This window comes from Myotis daubentonii, chromosome 6 (assembly GCF_963259705.1).
Source record: "Myotis daubentonii chromosome 6, mMyoDau2.1, whole genome shotgun sequence".
In the NCBI taxonomy this organism is placed as follows: Eukaryota; Metazoa; Chordata; class Mammalia; order Chiroptera; family Vespertilionidae; genus Myotis; species Myotis daubentonii.
In genome coordinates, this window is record NC_081845.1 from 21,281,196 (window position 1) to 21,297,812 (window position 16,617).

Genomic DNA, 16,617 nt, shown 5'->3' on the forward strand with positions numbered 1-16,617 from the left:
ACAGCCTTTCTATTCTCTAGGCCAGGGCAAACTAGGACCTGATAAATGCTCAATCATATTACCCATTATTTTCACCTCACAACCCCACTTGATTGATCCCTGAATCAGCCAACCATTGAAATTTCAGTTCCCCCCACTAATCAGAAAACAAACGATGTTAGTTTATTAACTAGGGTTAGTCTTGTTAACCCTAGAAACCCATCTCTGACCAACAACTCCTTTTAACTTTTGCCTTTGTAAACTGTCATATCCCCTCCATTTTGGAATGTATTCTTGGTTTGCACTAAGGGCAAATCATTATCTGAATAAACTCTCTTTAATTTTTTAAAATTGATTTCAGAGAGGAAGGAAGAGGGAGAAAGAGAGAGATAGAAACATTGATGATGAGAGAATCATTGATCAGCTGCCTCTTGCACTCCCCCACCTGGGATGGAGCCGGCAACCCAGGCATGTGCCCTGACTAGGAATTGAACCATGACCTCCTGGTTCATAGGTCAACACTCAACTACTGAGCCATACTGGCCAGGCTAATTTGCTTTCTAAATATAGCCTCAGACTTCTGTTTACAGTGGATATTTATTTTATTTTCAATTTGTAACTATTTTGTGTGAAGTTGTTATGGACATTCTCAGCCAAGTCTTCTGTGGACATGTTCTCTTTTCTGTTGGGTAAACACCTAGGAGCAGAATTTTTGGGTCAAATGATAAGTATATGTTTAACTTTATAAGAAATTGTCAAACAGTTCTTCAAAGTAGTGTTACCATTTTTACATTCTAATGCTACTAATATGTGAGAGTTCCAATTGTTCCACATCATTGTCAACAACTGGTGTCAATCTTTCCACTTGAGTCTTTCTACTGGATATACATTTCCCTAGTGACTAATGATGTTGATATTTTTAGATGTATACCTTATAAGCTATTCAGATACCTTTTGTGAAAAGTCTGTTCAAGTCTTTTACTCACTGTTCATCAGGTTAGTAAGGTGGTTTCTTATACTCTTATTTATTTGTAGGAATCCTATATAATAAAAAGCTAATATGCAAATTGACCAAATGGCGGAACGACCGCTGGTGGTCAGTGCGCTCTCACGGGGGGAGCACCACTCAGCCAGAAGCTGGGCTCATGGCTGGCAAGTGCAGCGGCTGTGGCAGGAGCCTCTTCCACTTCTGCAGCAGCACTAAGGATGTCCACCTGATGGCTTAGGCCCGCTTCCCTGAAGGCGCCCAGACTGCAAGAGGGTGCAGGCCGGGCTGAGGGACCCCCCACCCCCAAGTGCAAGAATCTCATGCACCAGGCCTCTAGTACTTATATATTGTCAACACAACTATGTCCAAATCTAGATTTTTCTTTGTTTCAATCATTTTTATTATTTTTTGTGGAGTTTTTATAAAAACTTATTTGAGTGAAACAGAGGATATACCTGGAAGCAAGATGTAAACAGAAATAAATGCTTCAGAAAGCCCTAACTGGTTTGGCTCAGTGGATAGAGAGCATCAGATTGAAGGGACCTGGGTCAATTCTGGTCAAGGACACATGCCAAAGTTGTGGGCTTGATCCCCAGTAGAGGGCATGCAGAAAGCAGCCAATCAATTATACTCTCTCTTCATTGATGTATCAATCCCTCTCCTTCTCCCTTTCTCTCTGAAATCAATATATATTTTAATATACTTTATTGATTTTTTTACAGAGAGGAAGGGAGAGGGATAGAGAGCTAGAAACATCGATGAGAGCAAAACATCGATCAGCTGCCCCCTGCACACCTCCTACTGGGGGTGTGCCCGCAATCGAGGTACATGCCTTTGACCGGAATCAAACCTGGGACCTTTCAGTCCGCAGGCTGATGCTCTACCCACTGAGGCAAACCAGTTAGGGCTAAAAATATATTTTTTAAAAATGCTTCAGAGAGTAATAGTTTGCAGTTTCTTTTGTGCATTTGAACTTAAGGAGGAGTCAGGGTGGAGGGGGACAGTAGGGGGAAAAGGGGCACATCTGTAAAACTTTTAACAATGAAAAGAAATTTAAAAAAGAAAGAAATTAAGTAGGGAAGGTATGAGAGATTACCAGAAGGTGGGAGAAAGCACGGCTGGGAAACTGGTTACAGAATAGTTAAGATTATGTGCTCTCTTGAGAGTGGTCACCCTTCAGAAGGACAGGTCTGCATTGCCGGTCACATCCTATCTCATAAAAGAGAAACATGGTAATTAGCCGTACCTCCGCTACCCTTCCCAGTGGCTAATCAGGGTGATATGCAAATTAACTGCCAGCCAAGATGGCAGCCAGCAGCCAGGCAGCTTGAAGCGAACATGAGGCTTGCTTGCTTCAGTGACGGAGGAAACCAACGTTCCCGCCTGCCGCTGCCAGCCTCTGAGCTTGCAGTTTGAAACATTGCTACAAATATAGAATTTAAACAAACTCCAGAAACCTGCTTTCAGCCAGCCGGGATCTCAGAGCTGGAGTTGAAACAGTGTTTCGATTATAGAATCCAAACAAACCAGATACCTGCTTTCAGCAGCCGAGGCCTCAGAGCTGGAGCCAAGCCTCAGAGCTAAAGCTGGCCCAGAATTAAAAAAGAAAAAAAGAAAAAAGGAGCGGTTGGGAGCTTCAGTCACCCGCCAACCTGAAAACAGCCCTCAGCCCCTCACCCAGGCTGGCCAGGAACCACAGTGGAGACCCCCACCCTGATCCAAGACACCCTTCAGGGCAAACCAGCCGGCCCCCACCTGTGCACCAGGCCTCTATCCTATATAATAAAAGGGTAATATGCCTCCCGGCACTGGGATCAGTGTGACAGGGGGCAGCGCCCAAACCCCCTGATCGCCTTGCTCTGTGTGTGACAAGGGGGAGCTCCTCAACCCCCTGATGGGCCCTGCTCTGTGCGTGACAGGGTACGGAGCCCCAACCCCCCTGATTGGCCCTGCTCTGTGCGTGACGGGGGCAGCGCCCCAACCTCCTGATTGGCCCTGCTCTGTGCGTGACAGGGGGTGGTGCCGCAACCTCCCCATCGACCCTGCCTTGAGTGTGACGGAGGCGGTGCCCCAACCCCCGAATTGGCCCTACCCTGAGTGTGACCGAGGGTGGCATCGCAACCTCCCGATCCGCCCTGCTCTGTGCATGACGGGGCGGCGCCCCAACTCCCCAATCGGCCCTGCTCTGAGCCTGACCAGGGGCTGCACCTAGGGATTGGGCCTGCCCTCTGCCATCAGGAAGCAGGCCTTAAGCCAGCAGGTAGTTATCTCCCGAGGGGTCCCAGACTGCGAGAGGGCACAGGCCAGGCTGAGGGACCCCCCCTTTCCCCTGAGTGCACAAATTTTTGTGCACCGGGCCTCTAGTATTAGAATAACGTCTGAAAGAGATATTTCCATGGTGTGTCGATCTAGACCAGGGGTGGGCAAACTTTTTGACTCGAGGGCCACAATGGGTTCTTAAACTGGACCGGAGGGCCGGAACAAAAGCATGGATGGAGTGTTTGTGTGAACTAATATAAATTCAAAGTAAACATCATTACATAAAAGGGTACGGTCTTTTTTTTTTTTAGTTTTATTCATTTCAAATGGGCCGGATCCGGCCCGCGGGCCGTAGTTTGCCACGGTTGATCTAGACGCACAGAAACAATGGTCAGGGCTTGCTTGAGGCAAAGGTAAGCCTCTAACTAAAGAAATGCTATGTCAGGGGCATTACTCTCCACCGTGACATGCCCAGTTAAGAATGTATAATCAGATCACCCTGTGAGCTTTCTTTTCATGAACCCCTTTTTTTCATCCACAACAGTCTGTACTGTATACGTCTTGTATTAGATATATGTATGGGGAATGCTTTCTCCCTGTCATGGCTTTCTTTTTCATTTCTTTAATGATATCTTTGATTAGCAGAAATTTTTAATTTTGATAAAGTACAATTTACTATTTTAAAACTTTATGGTTATTTTAATAGCCTCTGAAAATGGTAGAATAAATGGACATATTGAATAAGTAAATATTGAAATTGTAAACAAAGCCATGGATAGATAGTATGATGGATGCTATGTTCTCAACCGATAAGAAGTTGTCTTATAAAATCATCGATAAAATGAAAATCCTGTTGGCCTGTGGACTGAAGGTATGGGTTCCATTCTGGTCAAGGGCACATACCTCGGTTACAGACTCCTACCCAACCTGGGCCCAGGTCAGGTCTTCTGCAGGAGGCAACCAATTGATGTGTTTCTCTCACATTGATATTTCTCTCTGTCTTTCCCTCTCTCTTCCACTCTCTGTAAAAAAATCAATGGAAAAATATCCCCAGGTGAGCATTGCTAAATAAATAAATAAATAAATACTGCTGAAATTGTATAGAATGCAGCCAAAACAGTAATAAACAATGAGTGCTTAAAAGAAAAAAAGAAAAAGGGAGAAAAATGTTACCTCTTAAGGTACTGTTATGGGCTTACTTGTTTCCCCCAAATTCATATGTTGAATTCCTAACCCTCAGCACCCCAGAATGTGACTGTATTTGGAAATAGAGTCGTTAAAAAGGCCATTAAGTTAAAATGAAGTCATTAGGGTGGACCCTAATCTAATATGGCCGGTGTCTTTATGAGAAGAGAACGACTGTGACAGAGACAGAGGCAACCATGTGAAAACAAAACGGCCAGATGCAAATCAAGCTTAGAGGCCTTGGAAGAAACCAACCTTTGATCCTGGACTTCTAGCCTCTAGAACGGTAAGAAAATGAATTTGTGTAATTTAAGTCACCTGGTCTTGGACACCTTATTATGGCAACCCTAGAAAATCTCTATAAGTACCTGTCTGAATCTCCTCAGAAAAGTTTATTATTGTCTCCACCATTCCCCTGGCACTTCACTAATATCACTAGTATCACCCAGATCACATGATATTATGATTTAAAATGCCTGTTTCTTCTACCAGACTGAAGCTGTTTAGAGTAGATACAGAAAATGAACATTTTTTAAAAACATGCTTTTCTTTATTTCAGAGAGGAAGAGAGAGAAACATCAATGATGAGAGAGAATCATTGATTGGCTGCCTCCTGCACGCCCCTTGCAGGACATCCCCCTACTGGGGATCCAGCCACAATCGAACCCAGGCCAACGCTCTATCCACGGAGCCAAACCGGTCAGGGCAGAAACTGAACATTTTTGCAAGCCATGCTCATCAATCTCCCTGTAGGTTTTTTCTGCCTTTTCCTCATGATGGGTCCTTTTTCGTAGTTGGCCACCTGCCTACCCAACCCTCCTATGTTATTTGAGATCTCCATGCTTTGATGGACTCCTTCCTGCTGCTGGACCTGAGCCTAGTCTCTGCCTCACCTCCACCACCACCCTCAGTGTGTCTAGGTCCTCTGAACGTTCCGAGTTTGGCTTGTCCAAGTCCCACCTAGCTCTAATGCTCAAACTAGGAAGGGCAGGTTTATGAGACTTAAGGAAGCAGATGTTGGCAGCCCCTGGGGTTTTCTCAGACAGTAATGAGTGAATTTTCAATGCTTTTAGAAAAGTTTCTTGAATTCAGTGGACACAGGAACATGGTAGAATATGAAAAATATTTATGATTGGTGGGGGGATGTAAGGTAACAGTAGCTGTCTTTCAGAGCACAGGTGTTCTAGGCCATTAAACATTAAAAAATGCAGAGTGAAGGTTTCAGAATCCAGAAGGTGCAGATTGTTCTAAAGTTAAGGGAAAAAGAATTGTGAGGCTTCCAAGACGTAAGTAACTTAGAAAGTGTAGGTTCAAATCCAGGTGGCACAGGCAGTCTATTTCAAAGTCTAAGTTGCATGGAGGGCGTGGATTTGGCTGGTGTCCAACGCTCAGGTGATCTGTTAGGAATAAGTTTCTAAGACTTGATAGACTCAAAAGTAGTTGGAGTGTAGGGTTCATATAGGGGAATTGCCATAACAGAAAATATGACTGACTAGAGACTGGCAATACCAATATCTCTACTGTACCTTATGTAGGTTCTCTGAGATTTACTTATATCAGGACTTGAAAAACTAAGTTATTTCCGTATTATTAATAGATAATCTGAGATTACTTTAGAAATGAAGAATTCATTATTGAGTCAATTAGCTTGTATGATGCAGAGATAAGATTTTATCAGAGGTCCTATGACTTTCTAATTTAGTGATTTAGTGTTGTTGGTTTGTTTGTGTGTGTGTGTGTGTGTGTGTGTGTGTCCTCAGGGCTCAATCGGGATGAGGGATGTTCTGGGTGTGTGGGAGGTAATAAGTTATATAGTAAAAATATAGAGCCAGAGTCAGTGGTACCCTGGTAAACAGCTGGCATAGAATTCAGTGACAGCAACATCTCCAAGTGCTGCTACAGTATCAGACAACAAGCATTCTGGAGTCCAGGTATACAAGTTACTACAGGAAATATCAAGGCATGAAGTGGAAAAGCAGGAAGCCAGTGAGAAACCAAGAGAATAGATCCTGGAAGTCCAAATAAGGTGTAGAGGTTAGAAAGAGGCAAAGTCTTAAAAAAAAAAAAAAGAAAGAAAAGAAAAAATGTGAGAAGCCATACAAGGAGTATATTAGTCAGGGTTTTCCAGAAAAAGAGAACCAGGAGAGACAGAGATAGAGATAGAGATAGAGATGAAAGCAAGAGAAGGAGAAGAATTGGCTCACTTGATGGTGGTGGCTGGGTTGGCAAATTCCAAACCCACAGGACAGGGCAGGTTGGCAGGCTCATGCTGTAGTCTTGAGGCAGAATTTCTTTTTCTCTGGTAAACCCATTGTTCTGTTAAATGTGTTTTCTATTTGTGGGGAGCCAATATAGGATTAAGCCTTGGTCTGACCTGTTGGCAAAGTCACAAACAAGTCCCAGCTTAGAGGGCACAGTCCTCTTAGCATAATTAGGCTTGACCCTATAACGCTCCCTAGATCTTATCTGGGAAGCTAATGGGCTGAGGGAAGTGCAGCAAGAACAAAAACCAGTGAAACTCACAAGAACAGTGAAAACAAGTGAAACTCACAAGAACAGTGTAACTATGGTAACCACTACCTTGTTTACCTCTGACTATAAAATAAAGGCTCAGCCTGCCTTGGGATCTTTCTCTGTGGCCTCAGCCAGGCACAGGAAGATCCAAGGAGACTGAAGAGAGCTAGAGAGCTATGAACGCTGTCTCTGTGTAAATCATTCTTCGCAGACTCAGTCCACACCTTTGGGAACCCCTGGACCGCTGGGGCTGGACCCTGGCATCTATTGATTTCAGGGAGGGAGGGAGAGAGAGAAAGAGAGAGAGAGAGAGAGAGAGAGAGAGAGAGAGAGAGAGAGAGAAGCATCAATGATGAGAGAGAATCATTGATTGTCTGCCTCCTGTATGCTCCCTACTGGGGACTGAGCTGGTAACCCAGGCATGTGCCCTGACTGGGAATTGAACTCTGATCTTCTGGTTAATAGGTTGACCCTCAACCACAAAGCCACACTGGCCAGGCTGTTATTGTTGTTAATTCCTGCAACTGATTAGATAAGGCCTATCCAAATTATTGAGGATAATCGCCTTTACTTACTGTAGATGTCACCATATCTACAAAATACGTGCTTGATTAAATGACTGGTAACTAGGCCCTAGCCAAGTCCACACACAAAATTAACCATTGCACAAAGGAATATAAAAGTAGGAGCACTGGGAACCAGAGTCAAGTCAGACTAGATAGATTGTCATAAATGCAAATGGGCAATTAGAACCCAGAAACACAGAAAAATTGAAGGCATATGTCAGATGACTAAGCAAAAGCCATAAATGTTAGTAATCTCCTAATTTTCAAATTGTAATGTAAGCTTGATCTTTCTTTAAAATAATTAGTAATGACACAACCGCAACAATAATAACAGAATACCCTGAAGTGGAAGCCTGAAGATCTGGTGAAATCTCACTTCTGAGATACCACTAACCAAGGTGATCTTGGGCAAGTGACCAAGTGCCCCTGGGATCCTCTAATCTTACCTGTAAAGTTCACAAGCAAAGTGTTCAGACTGACCTGACTACATATGAAATCACTTGGAGGAATATTAAAAAAACTAGAGGCTCAGTGCACGACGAATTCATGCATGGGTGGGGTCCAGCTAGCCGGCCCTGACTGGGGCCGATGTGGGGGGAGGGGCCACAGGTGGTTGGCCGGCTGCCTCACTCCCTGGTTGAATTCCCGGTTGGTTGAATTCCCAGTTGAGAGGACAATTTGCATATTAGCCGTTTATTATACAGGATACTGCTGCCTTAGGCAAAATTCCAGAAAATTCCAATTCAGTTGCAGTGGAGGCTGGACTTCAGAACTTAAAAAAGTTATTTAATGTATTTAAAAAAAAGAAAAAAGAAACTACTTTGGTTGCTTCAAAATTTACCCAGTGTAGAGAACCACTAGCCAAAGGTGTTCAAATATGTTTTTATTTGTGATTTTTATATGGAGGAATCTTTTTTTTTTAAGTGCCTAAGGGGGAATCAAACCAGTGACCTTTTGGTTCCTGGGTCAACACTCAGATTTGTGATTTTTAAGTCCTGATAGTCCATTGTGTGCAAGGAAAGAAGTTTACAAGCCCCTGAATTAGATTATATTCATAAAATCTTCTAACTTTAAGAGGAATTCCTTCTGCTGCGGTAACTCATGCAGATGCTTCCACTGGTTAGGCCTGTAGGTGCAGTGAGTGGAGGAATTCTGGACCGAGGAAGTGAGGGGAAAGAATAGCACAAACCCTCACAGTCATAAAAGGAAACGTGGCTCTAGGCTGCAGATTTTTCCCTAAGGGAGAAATCACAGAAAAAACTCCAGTTACAGGTAAAGGAATTTAGACATGATTTTTAGAAATATCCTTAAGATTTGTACATCACTGTATATTAGGGTAGAGTCTAATTTTTTCACTCCTTTTAGAGTCAGAATAGTTTAGAATAGTGTTTTCCCAAGAATCTACTGAAGCCTACAGTATTTTTCTAATCTTCACGTTAAAAAAGGGTTCTCAAGCTCTATTTGACCAAGGAGTGTGTCATAGGACTAATGTTCCTTGGAATCACACTTTAAGAATTGCTTGCCTTCGGGTCAAACTGTAAGAACTTAACACCCGCCCTGTACTAGAACTCTCTTTCGCCGTGCTGCTAGTAATTTAGCTTCTTTCATCATAAGTGCATGTATCTATAGAAATAATAAAGTAGTTTGTTTAACTCGTTAGCAAAAATGGACTTGGATCTGGGGAGTTAAAAGACTTGCATTCCAGTTCCCCTCAGGCATCCAGTAAATATTTGATTTGGGATATATAAGCTACATAATTTAAACAATCAGAGCCTTACTTTATTTATCTACAAAATAAGGATACAATGTTTGTAAGGGATATTAAGTTTGTAAGGGACATGAGATAATGTGCATAAAACATGCCAAATTGGGACCATTGTAAAATGCAAGACATAAATTAAGTACTCTACATAGGTGTAACAAACAGAGTTGGAATTCCTACTATGGTTAGAGCACATTTTTAATGTTAGTTTTCAACCATGACATAAAATTTATTTCAGTATTGAAGCTCCCTGGAATTTCTGTAAGGAGGCCTTTTGTTTTGTGTTTTTAGTACAAAACAAAAAGAGAGAATGCACAGTTATCTGAAATGTACCGGAAATAAACTTCCTTATCTCAACACTATTGTTATCACAACTTTTTCTTCTCTCTTGATTGTCCAATCACTAACAGGCTGTGATCTTCCATAGCAGTTAAAAGTCAGTCACTCATAGCTCACACAGTTCTCCTTGCCAGACTAGAAAAAGGGAGGAGTAATCTGTTTCTGCTAAAACAGGTTTACACAGCTAAAAATCTGGATTCTCTGCTGACTTTATCAATGGAAGAAACTGTTAAGAAGAGCACTGTTAAGAAATATAAAATAATTTGTATTGTAAGTACAGCTTGTTTCTTACTTTTATTTTACTTTATTGTAGCTTTGTGTCAAATGTTAAATGTATACTCCCTATTTATTTGTTTGTGTTACTATTTAAATGTAAAGTTTTAAGTAATTATGTTCAGTTTTAAAAGAGCTCTAAGGCAGTTAATATTTTTAATCATATTTAACAAGTAAAAAATTTGAGCAACAACAAATGAATATTTGATCAACCTAAAAAGGGCGGATCTGTGGCAGAACAATTTCCAATGTTTCTTTTAGCATGAATACAGTACAATTACTTCCCAAGTTGCATGTTTATTGCATGAACATTTTAAGACCAGAAAGTGAGAAGTTAAAATTACTGTATCTTATATTCTTTGTTGAAAAAAGGAAAAGAAAAAGCTTTTCTTGATTTTATTACACTCTCTTTCCTTTTTTCCATCAAACTTTCAGGAAAAGGGGAGTTCTGTCTATTGCCTTGGTTTTCTCTGGCTCAACCATTCCCTGCTCTCTAGTTTTGCTTTTTCTGTACTGAAGTTACCCCTCCAAAACCACTCCTCCCCTGTCCTGCTCTTTAGCCTTTATAACAACAGGACATAGATGTTGCTGAGTGTTTTCTTTTGTTTTAAATATATATTTTTATTGATGAGAGAGAATCACTGATCCTCTGCCTCCTTCCAGCCCCCTACTGGGGATGGAGCCTGCAACCCGGGCATGTGCCCTTGACCGAAATCGAACCTGCGACCCTTCAGCCAGCAGGCCAACGCTCTGTCCTTTGAACCAAACCAGCTAGGGCTGAGTGTTTTCTTACTTCAAGTTATTCCTTCCTTTTGTTTCCATGGTGGCATTAAAATTCCCATTTTATTGACTTTTCTTCTTATCTTGATTGAACTCTTCTCAATGTGAACAGTCAAATCCTACCTAAAGATCTTTAGACAATTTCATCTTCTTTCATCCTTTTAAGAGTTGCTCTGATCTCTTCCTGAGTTTCTGTCACACAATTTCAACTGCCTGCTGGCTGGGTCCTCATTCCTAAGCCAAAACCAACTGCATAATTTTCCCACATCTACCCAGCTGCTGTTTTCCCCTAAGTTCCTTACTTTAGTTAATATCACCACCATTCTCTGTCACTCAAGCATTGTCGCTAGGGATAAATAAAACAATGCGTGTAAGCATTGAACCCAGGGATTATAATGAAGTTAATCCTCAAGATGCTTTATTCATTATCCTTCTGGGAACTTCGGAGCAACTCTTTTTAGCTCTTATGCTGTTCATTATATTTATCATATCTTATACATTCAGGAAATTATGAACTCCTTGGGAACAAAACTTACGCATCATTTACACCCCTTTGTATCCTTCTAGTGGTTTACTAGTACATATAATAAAAGCTCAATACTTCATAATCACAGTTTCAAATGTACCCTAATGTTTCCAAATTTCAACGTGTTTCATGAAAAGTTTTTTAGGGTATCTACTGTTTCCAGCACTCTTTATTCAACCAAGGTAAAGCCAAATGTTGGATTCTCAGTAATTTTTGGAATCCCTGCTCCACTTTGTAGATAGCATAAGATGTTTAAGATACACACACACTTCAATATCAAGAAGCTTACTCAGAATTACATAATTAGAGTAAATAATTACATGAGATTAAAAATGAACCTCCTTACTCTCGAGGAGCTTACAGAGCAATGCAGAGAGCAAGCTATAAATATATAGAGCAAGTGCAGAGTCAGTTAGGTGTTGTTCATACCAGCTAGTTTGAATTGCCAACGACTACAGATAAGATGTACACGGAAATATGTTACTTGTAAATCTATGATGGATGAGGTTTACCATAGGAAAGTTTTCCAGTGTTTTGTTTCTTTGCAGTATTCCTCGTCTCGGTCACTGGTGGCTTTGAGCATCATAACAAGGGACTAAATGCTAATTATATATATGCTGGTGGCCCAGTGCACAAAAATTTGTGCACTCGGGGCTGGGGGGAGTGTCCCTCAGCCCAGCCTGCACCCTCTCCAATCTGGGACCCCTGGAAGGATGTCCTACTGCTGGTTTACAGGGATCGGGCCTAAACTAGCAGTCGGACATCCCTCTCACAATCTGGGACTGCTGGCTCCTAACCACTCACCTGCCTGCCTGCCTGCTTGCCCCCAACTTCTCCTGCCACCAGCCTACTCACCCCCAAATGCCACCCCCCCACCAGTCTGATCAGCCCCAACTGCCCCCTGTACCAGTGTGCTCACCCCAACTACCCGCCCTGCTGGGCTGCTTGCCCCTAACTGCCCCCACCCCCTGCTGGCCTGCTTGCCCCAACTGCCCCCCCTGCTGGCCTGCTCACTCCAAGTGGCTCCATATTCTATTCCATTTGTGTCCTTTCCACCCCTAAGTTAAAGCCGTGTCCTTAATATGTGGTTATGAGATGTCTCTGTGACTGAGCTGGGAAACCTTTCATGTTTCTCTTTCCTTTCCTTTCATCTCAGGATAACTGAGCTCTGCGGTTTGTGTGGGACCAAAGGCCCTGGGAATACAATGCTGAGCCCTCTGAACTCATTTTATTCTTTATTGTATTATTTGATTCTTGGGGCTGAATTAAACATGAAAACAGGAGAAAATATACCCTTAGATATAGAATCTGAGTCATTTCCCGGAGATTTCTGTGGTAGTTAACACTGAAGCATGAGACAACTGTGTTTATTGGTCAATTTCCTCAACTATGGAACGAAGGTTGATCCTGCCCCTCGGATCCTTTGGAGGTTGGATATGATGCATCCAGAGGGATTAACTGGCAGCTCTGAGAGTAAGATCAGAAATCCATAGACACTTGTTTCCTTTACCCAGACAGAGTTAGAAAAACACAAATCCTTTTATCCTAACAGCAGCCAGGGCCATGCCTGTGGGAGGAGGAGCAGGGAACCAGGGCTTCCCCCTTGCTCCTTCCCCGCCCTCCCTCCCTCCATCCCTGCACTGGTCCAGCTGCTATGCTACGGTGGAACCCCTCACTCAGGCTCTGGCCCCGCCATGTCACAGAGAGGAGCATGCGCAGTTTCTTGCAGACACAGAAGCAGCTGTGGAGTAAGGAGGTGGTGGTTTTCCCCCTGAGCAGGCGCTGAAGTCCTTGTTGAAGTCTCCACTCCAGAGCCTGAGAGTCCTGGGAGGCTGCATAGTGGAGGCGCCACATTCCTTTCAGTAGAAACTGAAGATTGATAGGAGCCTGCCGGCTGAGGGGGAGGGACCAGGAGGTCTGCCTTGTGCCCATTCCCAATCCACAGTCCTGCTTTGCTGGTGGAGCCTCCTGAGCCCAATGCCCATGGCCTGGGTGCACAGGGGGCGGGGCCGCCACCATCGCCATGTTCCCTCTGAGCCCCGCACAGATGGCTGGGGCTGCACTCAGGAAGGGCTGCACACGGAGTGGGCTGCACACGGGGCGGGGACCCCTGCCATCCCCTTGTTCAGCCTGAGCCCAGCAAGGATGGCCTGGCCACACAGGGGGCGGGGCCCCACTATCGCCTCCTTCCATTTGAGCCAGAGGGCCACTTTTGCCCTGCCACCGGGCTCTTAGCTGCCACTTGGGTTTCCGATCACCGAGTGGCAGGCGGCTTCTTCCCCTTTCACCTGCCAGCATTGTGCCTACATATGCAAATTAACCACCATCTTTGTTGGTGGTTAACCACCATCTTAGTTGGCAGTTAATTTGCATATCGCCCTGATTCGCCAATGGGAAGGGTAGCGAAGTTATGGTTAATTACCATGTTTGTCTATTATTAGATAGGATATATCAGAGAGGAAGAGAGAGGGAGAGAGAGAGAGATAGAAACATCAATAATGAGAGAGAATCATTGATTGGCTGCCTCCTACACACTCCTCACTGGGGATTGAGCACACAACCCAGGCATGTGCCCTTGACCAAAATCAAACCTGGGACCCTTCAGTCCCCAGGCTGATGCTCTATCCCAGGGGTGGGCAAACTTTTTGACTCGAGGGCCACAATGGGTTCTTAAACTGGACCGGAGGGCTGGAACAAAAGCATGGATGGAGTGTTTGTGTGAACTAATATAAATTCAAAGTAAACATCATTACATAAAAGGGTACGGTCTTTTTTTTCAATAGTTTTAGTCATTTCAAACGGGCCAGATCCGGCCCGCGGGCCGTAGTTTGCCCATGGCTGCTCTATCCACTGAGTCCAACCAATTAGAGTGCTAATGATATTTAATGATTGTTTGGTTCGATCCTCTGCACTGATAGAACACCTGCTATAAGGTTACTGACCCTTGGATGAACTTGGAGACTTCATATGAGAATTGTTTTCATAATATTTTAACATATTTTCCTAATTGTTGAATTCACTTCTATTGTAAATGTTAGATATATTAATTTTTCAGTTGATTTTTAGAATTCAAACCAAAAATAAAAATCCAATAGTTTATGTAGGTCTTCACTAATTAAGCAAATTTTGATGTGTGTTGTTTTTTTCATAAGAATGATTTTTTTTAAAAGTGTATTGTATTGTAAAAGACTTTCTTATGTGAACTGTGCATCTGTTGTATTCATAGCCTTTATGGTGATACTAGAGGCCTGGTGCATGAAATTCTTGCACTGGGGCGGGGGGGGGGTGGATTTGCATATTAGCCTTTTATTATATAGGATACATTATTCAGGCTCTGTCATCCAGCATGATAACCATTAGACTTAGTGGATGGGGAAAGAGAGGAGTGGGAATTATATAATTATCTTTAATTATATAACAGTTTAACTCTAGTCATAACATAAAGTCCACCACATTGAAGAACTTTGTCAGCAGTAGTGATAATGAATGTTATGCACAATCTCTGGTCACACATCTTCCAAGTTACCCTAAATCATTTTTGTTTGAGCTGAAGAGCAAAGCAGATTATAGGCCAGCTAATTATTTGGACACTATTTTTACATGTGTTAAATATTCTCATTGTCCTCTGATGGACAGAGTGGGGAGAAAGACCTGCACATAGGAATGAGGTAGTTAACAATTTCATAGTTTTGGAAGGTTTTTAGGTAAATGGTCTTCAAGTAGGTATCTAGTTAAGAAAGAAAAATGGGCAAAGGTAAATGGCTCCTTTGGTTTCATGCGTTTTACTCAATTTGGGATGAAGCCAACTGGGACTAATGTACTTACATTTAAAGATCTGTAATAAATGCCATTTTTAAATTCTTCACAAACCTTTCTTATCAGGCCTTAAATAAAATTATGTCAGGGTTGGATCTGGTATCATGCATAACCAGAACACTGTGTGCCCTTAAAATTCACTGAGGGAGGCAGTTATCTGGACCTTTGCATATATATTTTTTAACTGTAAAGGTCACTTTCCATTTTTCTGTAATAGGTTCTTCTCGCTTTGCTGGTGATTGTGACACTTGGATTGGGCCTGAAGCTTGGGCTCAGACAACTAGACGAGCAAGGTACAGCCCTCAGCATTATTTCCTCTTTCTCCTCACCTTCACTTGTTAAAACGTGTGCCCTCTTCCCCGGGTCTCCTCTCTGCTGCAGGGAGCACTTTCCTAGCTTCTCCTTATCCCCACTCCCCCCCTGTGTCAGCTGATTCCCTGTCATTGCCGGACTTGACACTTTGCCCTCATCCCTCTGCCTCTTTGAGAGTCATATCATTCCTGTGTTTTATCTGATGTTTCCTTACCTTCATAGAGGACTTTGATATTAATATCTAATAATCTTTGTTGTGCTTTTCCCAGCACCTCCTACCACCTTTCCTGAATCTTGATGTCACGTGAGAATTGCTCCACCCCTGAAATCTCATGATTTTTTTGGTTAGGCAGTGCCACATTCCTGAAATAAAAGCTTCACAATATTTTTTTCTTAAGAAGCAAAGAAAAAGTAGGAGGTACATTTCCAAAAATATCAAAACACCTCACATCTCTTGCCATATCTCATTAGTATGAACAGAAGTAAGTAATTTACAAGTGACTGTATAAAAAGTGCTTTCCACAATCTTGTTGTGTATTGTTTTGGTACTTTTACTAAGGGGAAATACAAAGTTAAATGTTAGATCATTTATCTTGCTTTTAATTTGATTGATTAACTTCTATTTTGACTCCAGTGGGGAAAGTTTTATCACTTCTTCATGAGGGAGACTCTTGGTGAGGTTAGATGACGATTTTCCAGTTGTGTTTTCACTTAAGAATTAACAAACACTTAGTAGCCCTAGGGTATCATGGCAACACATGGAACTGAAGAGGTGGAACTGAAGAGGTGGAACTCATTACCTGCAAAATTGCTGTCTTCTCTTGGTCTCTTGGCTATTTTGTTTCTGTACTACAGTGCCAGTCTTAGATCTAACAAACATTGGCAGGCCATTTCGGCAGTATTATTCTGATGTTAGTGCACAAAGGTGGGCATCATTTCTTGGTTATTTTATGCCACAAAGTGCAATCTAATGGCAAGAGGTATATATATACTAATCTCTGAACAAAATCTCCAGCTCTTTGACTCTCTTCCTCCTTTTAGTACACCTACTGGCCAGCTTCCCAGAGTTATTGTTTCATATTCATTTCCTCTTACCTCAGTCTATCAGCCCTTATGTGGCATCACTCCCTTCCCCCTCCCACTCAGGGCATTGGTATGTAACTCAAGCTCCTCTTGGTTAGCGTCCCTCACATGCTCAGCTCTCATTCTTGTACCACACTCTCTCCTAATCCTCAACCCTGGACAATTTTCACCATTTTATGCTCCAATTAACACACTTTTTATGGGCAATATATTTTTCTAGTGTGAGGTTTTTAAA

General features: G+C 42.6%; 1 protein-coding gene across 1 annotated transcript in view; it reads left to right on the forward strand.

Annotated features, from left to right (window-relative positions):
• Positions 1–9,670: 9,670 nt before the first annotated feature.
• ENPP3 (ectonucleotide pyrophosphatase/phosphodiesterase 3) overlaps positions 9,671–16,617 on the forward strand; it is a gene marked incomplete at its 5' end in the record, with an annotated part of 89,915 nt that continues 82,968 nt past the window's right edge. Inside the window, 2 exons of the mRNA XM_059700353.1 lie at positions 9,671–9,862; positions 15,205–15,280. Of these exons, the coding sequence (XP_059556336.1) occupies positions 9,671–9,862; positions 15,205–15,280 (268 nt within the window). The remainder of the gene's footprint in view (positions 9,863–15,204; positions 15,281–16,617) is intronic.